At 39.5% G+C, this 13,446-nt stretch overlaps 1 protein-coding gene across 1 annotated transcript in view; it reads right to left on the minus strand.

Annotated features, from left to right (window-relative positions):
- LOC143036783 (uncharacterized) overlaps nt 1–8,514 on the minus strand; it is a 28,611-nt gene extending 20,097 nt beyond the window's left edge. The window contains exons 1-3 of the mRNA XM_076204522.1: nt 8,406–8,514; nt 4,033–4,223; nt 3,138–3,355 (exon numbers count right to left, since the gene is read on the minus strand). Of these exons, the coding sequence (XP_076060637.1) occupies nt 3,138–3,355; nt 4,033–4,178 (364 nt within the window). The 5' untranslated portion in view covers nt 4,179–4,223; nt 8,406–8,514. The remainder of the gene's footprint in view (nt 1–3,137; nt 3,356–4,032; nt 4,224–8,405) is intronic.
- Nucleotides 8,515–13,446: the final 4,932 nt, after the last annotated feature.

Raw genomic sequence — 13,446 nt, forward strand, 5'->3', positions numbered from 1 at the left:
AGAAGGATCTTAAAAGGGAGCTTATAGCGTTTAAAAAGATTCAAGTACAAGTATATATGGGAAAGGATGGTAGATGGCATTAATGGACTATAGCGTTATTCCAAGGAATAATGGACTTCTGGGTGCCCATGTTCCTAGGGGAGAGTAGGAGTGTGTCGGATAATTTTTATAGAAGGGAAATTGAGAGTGGAGGATAAGTGGAAGAGGAAAAGGGTGGAAGGCAGAGATGCTTTGAGTAAATTTGAACGAGAAGGAAAATTAAAAGAATACCAGAAGCTGAGAAGTGTTGAAGGTGACGAGGCATAGAGTAGAGGTAGTAGAAGATGAACGAGTTTGTTTCAAGGAGAAAATGACCAAGTCAGAGATGGTATTTGGAACAAAGAATGGGAGGGAATCAAAGGAAAGGTAGCGAGTGGTGGGATGATTAGACGATGATGTTCATAGAAAAGAAGCAGGCATACGTGGATTGGTTGCAAGTTGGACTCTTGAAACACTAGGTACATAGAAAGTAAAACGTACGACAAGACTACGATAAAGAAAACTGGTATAGAATTAAGCATGTCAATTTTTTTTTTTTCAAACAAGACATTTTGGAAGGACGAGTGAGGGGTACGAGTCAGGTATAGAGAAATAGTTAAAATGTGCAGATGGACAGATGTTAATGGAAATGAAGGCTGTAAGGGAAAGATGAATATAGTATCTTAGAGTTGTTGAATGTGGAAGAGGTTAGCGAGAGATTTATTGTGTCAATGGCAGGTGCTAGGGAAATTATGGGATAGGAAAATAAGATATAGGGAAAGATGAATTACAAGATAAAATTACAAAGGTTGGAAAGCACCCGAGTTGGATGGGTGTCATGCGGGGTGTCCAAAAGGTAAGTAAGGTTACAGTGGATTGGCTAACGAGGTTATTTAAACGAGTGTCTAAGGGAGGACTAGAAGAATGCTTGTATAGTTGTTTTACAAAGGAAATGGGAACAAGTGTGAATGTAGTTTTAGATGGATCAGTTTGTTGAGCGTAGTTGGAAAGACAGTATGGGTTAGGCAAAAGGATGCGTGGATCAAATTTTTACTGTAAGGGCTTGTGTATTAGAAGGCTAACGACAGTAGCCAGGAAGGCACTGTGGGAGGTACTGCAGATAGAGGATTAAGAAAAAGCTTCGTCAAGGGCAATTTTTTTTTTTTTTTTTTTTTTTTTACGAGACTAGTAGAGCTTATGATAGGATTGTAAACGAGGGCGAGTGGTTAAAGATGAGGGTGCGGTTACGTCAGGTCTTCGTCATATTGCCATGGCAATTCAATGCGTAACATGGATGTGGTGGTACGGAAGGTGAATGAAAGGACGAGGGGCAGTGGATTGGAGATGGTTAGAAATAATGGAGAGAAGTGGGAGGTGACCCAATTTACAGACGACTGCGCTTGTGGCGGAGACAGTAGGGTCTAAAGCAGTTAATTACAGTTTGGGAATGGATACGATAGGAAGTTGAAAGTAAATGTGGGTAAAAGCAAGATGCGGAGATTTACATGGGGGGGAGAGTGGCGGCAAGATGGAAACCAGTCTTAAGAGAGATATTAGACGAAGTGGATAGTTTTAAGTATTTGGGGGCCACAGGTAGTAGGAAATTGAGTGGGGATCGAGGTAAACTTTAGAGTGGGGGAAGCAAGAAAATGTCTTTGGGGGACGGACTCGAAAGGGCCACAAGAAATTAGTATCTGGAAGCGGATGCCAAAATATTATATAAAGGAGAAATTGCACCTAGGTGTAAGAGACTGGTAGATAAAGGTAGACAAGTAAGGTAGAGAGGGGTAGGTGGCGAGAATTTTATTGTGTAGGATGTTTTGAAAACTTGAGTCGCGAAGGAGTTGCATAATCTCGCTCACCGTTTGAAATATATAAACAACCGCTAGGGAACAGATTTTAATGTTGATGTGACAATATGTAAACTAAGTCATTTCGCCTCGATATCGAGATTGCTTGTGTAAGCAGTATTGCTTAAGATGTAACAGTGATTGGAGGGGAAAAAATTATTGGTACACGGGAGAAAAGTCACGCCCTTGGGGGAGACATTTATAACGTTAAAGATCATTGGATGAATAAAATGGTGGCGTCGGAGCAGAAGTGACTTAGTGAGTGGATTGAGGATCCCAGGCAGGAGTCCCTTGGTGTAAATTGACAAGCCACGTAATATTCGGAAAGAAACGAAGAAAATTTAAGTTTAATTCACCCCCATTGAGAAATTACTTGCTTACTACAGAAAGATATGAAAGATATACTTACGTGAAGAAAAATTGAAAGTGAATGAAGAAATAGTACCATATAAGGGAACAGTAAACAGAATTAAACCAGTAATTACGGAGAGACGGGAACTGAACATGATGGGGTGAAACTAGGACACTATGGGACGGAGACTGAATTTAAGAGGCAGAGAGGATAACTTTAAAACTGTTCGAGAAGTATCCGAGAAGTATGGAGGAGGTTACAAGGTTGGATAGAGCGAGACTAGATGAAGATCAAGGGTAGGGAGCTGGCACATAGGGCTGATGAAATGTTATTTGGATGGTCTGGGTATATGGAAAGAACGAGTGAAGATTAGAGAAAATAAACACGTGGAAAAGTAGGTGGATGGAGCGAACTTTAGGGGTTGACCGAGGAGCAGATGAATGGATGGAGTGGAAGGATCTTTGATTAAAAGGGGAAGGTTTTGAGAAGGGAAGGAAGAAGGCAGAGGACAGATGCTAGTGGAGTATGGTTGTGCCTGAATATTTTGACGTAGCCCGGAGGGATTTATCAGTCTTGTTTGCCCTATGAGGGGAATGGGAGAGAAACCCGCCGTGTAAACTAAATGGTCCTACTGTGTCTTGCTGCATTTCCTCTGACACGGGCAGGGGATAGGAACGACCCTTCGTTCATGAGGAGACAAGATGAGGAAGTAAACTGGTGTTGGAAGTGGAATAGGTGCGAGTGGATGCACGCCTTAGCTGGCTACCTCCTTAATAAAGGGGAAGATGCCTTTGCTATACAGTATCAAGATTTCAAAATTTCTATATACATTAACGTCTTAATCTATTAATTTATACTTTTTTTCTGTAAACTTCATTTGCCATAGACTCCCAAAAGGAACTTGTCAGTCCACCTACTTGTTTCCTGTGAACTATTCGGAAACATCCAGTTCTTCATTCGGCTGTAGATCCCCGATAGAACACCAGGATCGTCCCTTGGCTCTTCAACATCGGCCTCTTCTGCCGGGGATTTCTCTGCCTTCTTAGAGAAGAGTTCAGGCAACCCGGGGAGATCCTTCCAGGAATCAGAGGCACCACGAGAGGATCCTTCAGCAGCATCGGGAACACGAGCTAGTCTAAAATAAAAAAAAAATCGGAGATTCGAATAAATTAGAAAAATCCAATAAACGAGATATAAAATAATACAAGATCAAAAAGAATAGAATTACGAATAGAATGAACAGGTAAATGAACTAAAACTAGATAAACCAATAGTTTTGAGCCGAAATTATGGCCGAAGTCCCTGCTAGCTATAGACATGCAAAGCCATATTGACAAATGAAAATCCATGTGAACAAGTTGCATAGGCGCGGCAAAAGAAACATGGAGGACTGGAAGTGAAGCGTTTATTCCTGACGTTTCGTCTACCGACTTTCTCAAAGTCAATAGACGAAACGTCAGGAATAAAAGCTTCACTTCCAGTCCACGTTTCCTTTGCCATGTTTATCCATATTGACAAAGTCAAGATTACTTTGTCAGCGTTTTATTCTATTCTATATTTCCTTTCAGAAAAAAAAATGACGGCCCTGGTATCCCTTTTTCCCGTCTTGCCTCACCCTGATTTCAATTCATGTCTTAGAACTTTGTTCTTTGCAACATCTTTATTTTTAGGTTAGAAGATAATACGAGATTGCACTATATTTCATGTTTATCATTGCATATTCAAGAAATGTTATATAGATGAAACAAGTATAGAAAATAAAGAATTAAGAAACAAACAAATCCATAAAACATGGTGACAGTGATAGCCCACCTCTTTCGAGCATTAACTCCCTCACTTCCCCGGTTCTCGTCTTTGACTTTGACCCGATCCCCGGCCACCAGACCATCGAGGAGCAGCACAAGGACGAAGACGCAGAGGAGGAGGCCCCCTCGAGGGCGAGCCTTGCCAGGCACCATGGTCGTCACTGGACCTGGTGCAGGAGTCCAATACAACTTCGTTACCTGTGGGGTTGGAGGGGAAAATTTATAAACAAGTGGATGGAAAAAATATGTATAAAATAAATTTTACAAAACCCATGGTGGGAGTGGCAGAGTCAAGCCATACACACCCATCACATACACCAATACAAAGTCCCATTCGTTATTCTTTCCTTCTTAGGACCTCGTGGACGAAGGGTCCTCCAGCGTCCACAGCCACACCTTTCGGGCCAGGCAATAAAAATTCGAACAATTCAAAGAGCATCGACTGAAACTCAAATACCATACGACTCCAAGACAAGGAAATGAAATGCCAACCAAATTGCTTTACATTCCCTTCCAGTAAATGTTGGATTTTCATTTGGGCGAGTAGCGTGGAAAAAATGCACGAAATTAGACATCTAGGATTATCAATAGACCCGAGTACGTTACACTTAGTTTGCTCAGTTTCATACTACATTCCCCTCCAGAATAAATCTCTTTTCTCTGATGGAGGTTCAATTTCGTTGTTTTATGAACGCTTTGCGTTATTGTGCGTGAAGGGGGGGGGGGTTAATTTTGAACAAAATGCGCGTTAGCGAGTCGTTGCAAGCACGCCGATCTCGCTCGATCAGCTGTGGGATCGAATACCGCACTTCTAAGGCTGCGTTTACATCAAGCAAATCGAATCTATTCAATTTGAAAAGAATCAACACGATTCCTGAATCGCGTTTATTCACCACTATAGTTTCGATGTAACCTTTTATTCCAGCAGGCGAATCGAGTCCATTGATTCGCCTGGCGTAAACGGTTACATGGAAACTAGTGGGGCGAATCAACACTATTCATGAATCGTGTTGATTCTTCATGAATCGAATCTATTAGATTCGCTTGGTGTAAACGCAGCCTAAGAGGGGGTTTAGACGGTCTAACGGTTTCGTCGAACGCGGTTCGACAGACGTGTTTAAAGTGATGTGTGAACGTGTGAACGGGGTATTTGGGGTTTAACCAACGTGTTCGATAACCAAATACCCCGTGCACACGTTCACACGTCACTTTAAACACGTGTCTGTCGAACCGTGACTTACCTCATCAGTGCAAGGAGCGCAAAGGATCAAGGAGACTGCTTCCACAGCAGTTATGCGACTCCTGGCGTAAGTTACTCACCCTTTAGTTTTGTATGAACAACTAGAATGCAATCAACAACTTTTTTTATATACTGGAGCTGTACCCAAGAAATCAAAACACGTTAGAAATGAACAGCTTGGTGGGAGGATACTGATAATCAATTTCAACCAAGTTCGCACTGTACTCTAGTTGTCACGTCACCATGTACTAAAACTGATCAACCTGTTTACTACCATTGCACCTCTTTCACGAGTTCTACCAAAATAAAAGTGGGACAGTTTTGGTTTACGTTAGCTATCAAATGTTCAGATGACAAACTAATACTTTTCTAATCAGTAACAAGTATGGTCAGAAAAATGAACAAACTACCCAATTATCACAAAATACGTCACTTAGTGGCCATGCTACTTAAACACCAGTTAAGCGTATTTTCGAAACACTGCACCTTTATCGATTGAACTTAAGTCTTGAACCCTCTGTTCAATTGAAATAACGTCCGAGAGAAACTTCTCGCCACCTTGTTCTAGACCAGGGGTTCTCATTAGGGAGTGAAAGTCACCCCCCAGGTGGGTGGAAATCTTGGGTTTTCTGGGGGTGAATTGTGACCACAGCAAGTTTACGGGGTGAGGGAAGCAATTATAGGTTTTGGCCTATCTGGCCTGTCACCTGGGCTGGAATTATACCTGTGCTGACCCAAGTTAACCTTTGGATTAGAAAAGTTACGCCGTGCGATAATATAGCTCGCGTAAGAATATTATCGGCTATGGTGACGTTATATTTTCAAATTGCTTTTAATTTGTAAAACTATTATAAACAAACCATGTAAAACTAAATGTATATATACTAATTTGGAAAAAAAAGGATTTTTAGTAATATTTGCATGTTCAGAATGCACCTTTTGAAAATCTTGGAAAGGGGGGGGGATGACATTTCTGACAAATGGCGAAAGGTGTGCATGGGCCAAGCAAGGCTGAGAACCCCTGTTCTAGACCGAAATAACGATACATGTGGAAACTGCCAATCCCCACCCGTATCCACCCGCCCAACCCTCACCCCACACCCGCACGCACCCACCCGACCTTTCCTTGCTTGCTTGCTTGCTTGCTTGCTTCACGCCCACCCACACGACCTTCTTACCTATCTACCTACCTTCACAAACCTTCCTACCTACCTACCTACCTACCTTCACAGCCAACCAACCAACCACCGTCCTTGCTTCACACCCACCCGCCCACCTACCCGACCTTCCTTCCTACACACCTAACCTAAACCTATATTTAGTAATTCGATACCTCTAACTCTAAAGATTATCCAGGTCGTCGTCGTCGTTAGATACTGACGGCCCGATTATCATTATACCTTGGGCAATTAACATGACGGCAGAACCCCGTGCTCTATCAGTCCAAGGAAGCCCTATAGTCTTTGTAAAAGCGCTTATTAACGTCACCTGGAGTTGGAGAACACCCGGTACACAACGTGAAAGCCATCGTCTAACTGACAACGACTGGACTGGACAGACAAGGCGTCTGGACCGTATACTAGCGGCTTCGTTAGTAAATTTGCTTGTAGGATTATTTTGTTTTGTTTTGTTTTTTGTAATTTCCGCCAAGATCTCATGTTATGCTCATGCCTTCTAATTTGAAAATGATATTTTATTTCCTAATGCTATATCGCGTAGTTGTGCACAATTAATACCCATTATCTAATGAATAAACAAATTCACAAACTAGCTATTCACAACCAAGTTTAGCACTAACGTTAGTTGTTAGACGTAATTGGTTTAAAAGTACAAAAGAAAGAACTGGGGATGGGGACTTCGTTTAGTACCCCTGTCGATGCGCCAGCTGAAACTAAACACGTGACTATTTACGTTTGGCTTGAAGTCCTCACGACGTCCACAAAACCGTTAACGTTAACGACTTTTCGCCAAAACATTGCCTACTTATGCATTTCGCCAAAAACAATTCAACTATTCAGTGAACATTCTCTGCACAAGCGTTCCGATGTAAACTCCATAATTGTAATCTTACCGAGAACACAAAACAAGCAATATTTAACAGACGTTAAGTCGTTAAGATTAACGGTTTTGTAACTGCCACAATAGCTATTCAATTTAAAAAAAATGGCTGCATGATACACCATGAACAAAAAGGCAAGCTCAATCCTCCATGAATTAGGTTAAGCCTTAAACCTTCTGTAATAGTTAACCCCAATTCTATACGTCAAAAGTACTATTCCCCGTCTGCAAAAGGGGAGGGGAATTTTTTCGTGTAGCTCTAAATAAGATAATTAAAACCACTTTAGTACACCAATATCGGAACTGGGTTGACCACTTTCAGCAAAATGTTGAGGTGAGCAGATATAGCTTAAGATTTTTAGAATGAAGTTTTACCGGTTATGCATCCTAGTTAGACACCACGGGATTAGAAAATTCTAAAGTTAAGTTCCATGAGCCATATAGGGTCATTCGATTTTGATTACTTGGCCGTGAGGCGCTAGACACCCCCCCACAAAAAAAAAAAAAAAAAAAAAAGATGGTGGGTACCTGTAATTCTACAGATAACCAGGGTCGTAATCTTCGACCTCCGAATCTATTAAAACAAATATGGCGTCTCGAGAGTTGCCGCGACTCCAATCGTTTATGCATCGTCCATAGAAACTTTATCTGTTATCGTATATCACATTAAGGTATAACTTACACGATTATCATTTGATTTTCCAATGCTATATCGCGTAGATGTGCACATCTGAAAAAATGCCTCATTTTCAAAACCCGCCAATCTCCCGACCTTTATTTGGAGGTCTGATACGGTCTCCTGATTTGGACCAAGATATCTATCATCCAACTGAATTTCTTATATTTTTTTACACATTGAGAGCGGACAACGGGCGACTATGCTCTTACCCTAACCACTTTCAATCAGGCACATAGAAATATCCCACATTAAAATACATCAGGCACATTCCAAATTTTCTTCCCAGAGAACGCTGTGAAAATTCCTGAGGATCATTGCCGGCCATTTCTGGGCTGCGGGTTTCCCATTTGGTAAAACTCGGGGTAACAAACGATGGATTGTTCGCTTTGTACAAACTACTCACCCTTGTCGAAAGAACGAAGACAAAGCCGACGATTTCTTAGTTCCTACTTGTTGTCAACCACACAATCAAGTGAACTGACTTACGCGCCGTCGCGGGGAACCAATTCAACCTTGTCCGAACGTTTGTTCTCCCCTTTGGCGCTGGCCTCGGCATAACAAATTACAAATTCGGATAGTAAAGTCTCATCAACGGATTTGTACAAATTAACATTAGAATAAAGTTAGAAATAAGAATGTAAACAAATAAATGAAAATGAATGGATTAATCAATCAATTGATAGATTAATTGATAGATAAGTTAAGTAATGAATAAATGAAATAAAACAAAACGAAAAATAAAATGAATAAATCTTTGTAAAAGGAATCCAATACACTGACAGAGTAGCTAGTAACTATTACTTGAGGTAAAAAAGAAAACTATTAATGACCGTTTTGGACCTTGCGCAACCAATAACGCGCACACCTCATCAGTGTGTGTGTGTGTGATTAACTATGGTCTTGAATCACGTGTTGGACTCGTGATCAACAGTTATTAACCTCCCGGATGAGAGCTCAGAACTCGTATGACCGATCTATGGGTAATACTGTGACCTTACACGCACACACACACCCAACTCCCCGCCCACGAGAGTTGGAGTAACACCCCGCAGCGCAGCAATACTGAAATTTCAGCCCTGGGCGGGAGTCGAACCCGGACCGACGTAGTGGCAGGTGAGAACTCTAACCACAGCGCCACGAGGTGTGTGTGTGTATTTACCTAGTTGTATTTTACGGGAAGGGGAGCTATGCTCGTGGGGTCCCGTCTTCATATCTCATTTTATCTAAACTATTTTTAAATTCATGTATTGTTTTTGCACACACCACTTTCTCATCTAACTTGTTCCAACTGTCTATTACTCTGTGAGGAAAGCTGTTCTTTTTCAAATCTCTTCTATAGCTGTCTTTTTTTATTTTCTTTCCGTGTCCTCTTGTATTTCTGTCATTCCATTTTATCAGATTCTCTCTATCAGTAATTTCTATGCCTTTCATGATTCTGTAAATAGCTATCAAATCTCCTCTCTCTCTTCTTTGCTCTAGTGTCTGTAGTTCAAGTTTTTCTAGTCTCTCTTCATATGGTAGTTTTGAGAGCGTTGGTGCCAGTTTTGTAATTGCTCTTTGTATTCTTTCAAGTTTTTTTATACATTTTTTTGTACTTGGTGACCAAATCGTTGCTGCATATTCCAATCTTGGTCTTATCAGGGCGATTAGAATTTTCTTCACCATTTCTTCATCCAGGTATGTAAATGCAACTTTAATTGTTCATATTGAATTATAATTTTCTCCAAAAATCTTATTTATATGTTGCTCAGGTGACATATTATTCATAACAATGACTCCCAGGTCCTTCTCATTTTCTACTTTTTTTTATTCCTTCTTCTCCCAATTTATATGCTCCTGTTATTCTGTTTTTGCTTTTTCCAAATTCCATTATACTACACTTTTTTGTATTGAACTCCATCTCCCACTTCCTACTCCATTCCTGTACTATATTTAGGTCTCTCTGTAGTGATTCACAATCTTCTTCAGTTTTCACTCTTTTCAGTAGTTTTGCATCATCTGCAAAGAAGCTCATATAGCTTTCAATTCCTTCATCCATATCATTAATATATATAGCAAACATTATTGGGGCCAAAACTGTTCCCTGCGGAACACCGCTTATTACTTCATCCCATTTTGAGTGCTGGTTTCTTATCACTACTCTCATTTTTCTTTCTTGCAAAAAGTCCTCCATCCAATTTAGTAGTTTGCCCTGTATTCCTCCTTCAGTTTCTAATTTCTTAAGCAACTTCTTATGTGGTACTTTGTCAAAAGCTTTCTTTAGATCTAAAAATGCACAGTCCGCCCATCCATCTCTTTCTTGTATTATATCTATTAGCCTTGAATAGAAAACATATTAAATTGGTGACGCATGATCGTCCTTGTCTGAATCCAAATTGCCTTTGATTTAACACTTTGTTTTTTTTTTTTCTAAATATTTTACCCATCTACTTTTGATAATTCGTTCACAAATTTTTGCTATTGTGCTTGTTAGAGAGGACTGGTCTATAGTTTGTAAGTTCTTCTTTATTTCCTCCTTTATATATAGGTACTATATTTGCTTTTTTCCAATCTTCTGGAACTTTTCCTTCTTTCAAGGAACTGTTTAGTATGCTATGTATTTTGTCTGCCAGTTCATTCCTGCATTCTTTCAGTATCCAGTTTGCTATTTCATCTGGTCCATGCGATTTTCTGACATCAAGATTACTCAAGTGTGTCAATATTTCATTCTTTGTTACTTCTATTTCTTCCATAGGGGGGACTTTCTCTTTCCATTTCGTTCTCTTCAGGTTGTATGTTCTCCCTTGTAAACACTGATTTAAAATGTTTGTTCATAATTTCCGCCATTTCCATTTCCTCAGTGTATTCAACTCCCTCTTGTCTTAATTTCTCCAAGTCTTGTTTGTTTTTCAGTTTATTGTTTACAAATCTGTAGAGTAGATTTGGTTGATCTCTACACTTTTCTATGATATCTTTTTCTAATTTTCTCTTTTCCTCTCTGCACATTTGTACATATTCATTTCTATAACAGGTATATATTTTCCATTTTTCAGGTCTTCTGTCTTTTTTCCATCTGGTCCAGGCTTTGTCTCTTTTGTCTTTTAACTCCCTACAGCTTTTGTTGTACCAGCTTTTTACATATTCTTTTTCTTGTTTTTGTCTTGGGACATACTTTTCCACTCCTTTTTTGTAATTTTTTGTCAAAATATTCCATTTCTCTTCTACTGTTGTTTCTTCTTTGTATATTTCTTCCCAGTTTTCCTTTTGAAAGAATTCTCTTATTTTATCAAAGTTTGTTTTTTCATACATCATTCTTCCTTTTCTATATTGTTCATTTCTTTTCATATATTTTTCTTCATTAAGTTCCAGTTCAATCAATATGTGGTCACTTTTACTTATTGGTGTTTTATATTCAATTTTGTCCACTATTCTAGGTTCGGATATAATTACTAGGTCTAGTCTCGATGGCTTCATTTCTATACCCAGTGTTCTCCTGTATCCATTGTGTCATTGTATGGTCAGTAACCATCTCAAGTAGAGCGTTTCCCCATGAGCCGTCTCCACCCTTTACTGTCATTTCTTCCCAGCAGATTTCTTTGCAATTAAAGTCGCCCATCATAACTATTTTTACTCCCTCTTCCATTATCTTGTTTAATGTTATCTTTGTGTCCTCTAACATACTTTTATGTTCACTCTCTTCCCATGAGGCTGTTTTTGGGGGCACATAATTTATCACAAACTTTCTGCTCTTCTTATCTCTGTCTTCTACTTCCATCATTATCATCTCTACTGTATTCTTTCCATATGTGACACACTTCACGTTTATATCCTTCTTAGTCAGGAACATAACTCCACCCCCTTCCTTTTTCACTCTGTTTCTAATCCAATAATTATATGCATCATGTCCTACACTGTTGGGTGGTAGTGGACCTTTTAATTTTGTTTCTACAATTCCCATTATGTCTGGTTCTTTTTCTTTCAAATTATCATTCAGCTCATTCAATCCTGTTATTAATCCATCTATATTTGTGTAAGACACTCTTAGTTTTCTGTCACTTCCATTGTGTTCTCTGTTTCCCTTTTGTTTTTCTCTTGTATGTCGACTTTCTTTAGTTTCATATTCACTACTCTCCAATAGAATCTCTCTTTTTCTGACTCCATTCTTATCTCGTTTTTTTCCTTTGCTTCAAGTCTTTTCTGTTTTTCTTCCTCTCTTTCCTCTTTATTCATTTCCATATTTATACATACCTTTTTGTATTGTTCACTTGTTGCTAGTTTCCCTGTTTTGGATAAGATATTCTCAGCCGTAGTTTGTGACCTGAATTTAATCTTAATTGGTCTGGTCTTAACTGTACTATATTTCCCGAGCCTGAATTCCTCTTCGATTTGTTTCATTATTTCTGGTTCATCTTTCTGAACTAATTCTAGTAAATTTCTTACTGCTTCATTTTCCTCTATGATTCTTGTGGTTCTATCTGGGTTATGTTTCTCTTCCATTCCTAATATAATTATACATTTCTTTCTGTCTGCTAAGTCTCTTACTATATTCTCCTTCTGTCTCATCACTTTAATAACTGAAGTTTGTTCATTCATTTGCTGTCTGATTATGTCAGTGAATGCAACTTTGCTATTTTCATGATTTTTTTCCAACCCTCCTTGTTCTCCTTATTATTCTCCTTTAAGACTTTATTCTCATCTTTTACTTCTTTTAACTGTTTTTTTAATTCTTCAATTTCCTTAGTTAAGTTTTTGTTCGCCTTCTCTAGTTCTTCCAATTTTTCAACTCTCCGTATAATGTTGTTAACATGACCGAACCTACGCTCCAAGTCCTCGATCATCTTATCGACCTTCTCTTCTAGTCTTGTCAGTCGGGGGTGTGTGTGTGTGTGTGTGTGTGTGTGTGTGTTGTGTCCCCCCCACCCTCTTTAAATCCCTGGAAAATATTCTCATCACTTTCTACTATATTGCTCTTATCTATACTTCTAATCTTTACATTTTTATTAGACATTTCATCATCGATAAATTGGTCCGGACCTCTTTTGTTTAGATTTCGTCTGCCTGCCTGGGCCAAGTCCTCACCTTCCTCATTTCCTTCCATTTCCCTCAGTAATCCCTCCCCTTCTCCTTTTTCCTTACTTTCCCTACACCACGAGCAATTTCCCCCCACCCTGTAAAAAACAATCGGTACTTCCTTTGCATTGTGATCCACGACATTTCACTATTCCTTCAGTACTTCGTCTATGCCGTCCGTTCGTTTAAGTGTGTGTGTGTGTGTGTGTGTGTGTGTGTGTGTGTGTGTGTGTGTGTGTGTGTGTGTGTGTGTGTGTGTGTGTGTGTGTGTGTGTGTGTGTGTGTGTGTGATTCACCATGTTCTTTGATCACGTTTTGACTCGTGGTCGACAGCTATTTCCCTCCTGGAAGAAAGCTCAGAGCTCATATATGACAGATCTATGGGTAATGCTGTG

This window comes from Oratosquilla oratoria, chromosome 21 (genome assembly GCF_046742065.1).
Source record: "Oratosquilla oratoria isolate Oo_2021 chromosome 21, ASM4674206v1, whole genome shotgun sequence".
NCBI lineage: Eukaryota > Metazoa > Arthropoda > Malacostraca > Stomatopoda > Squillidae > Oratosquilla > Oratosquilla oratoria.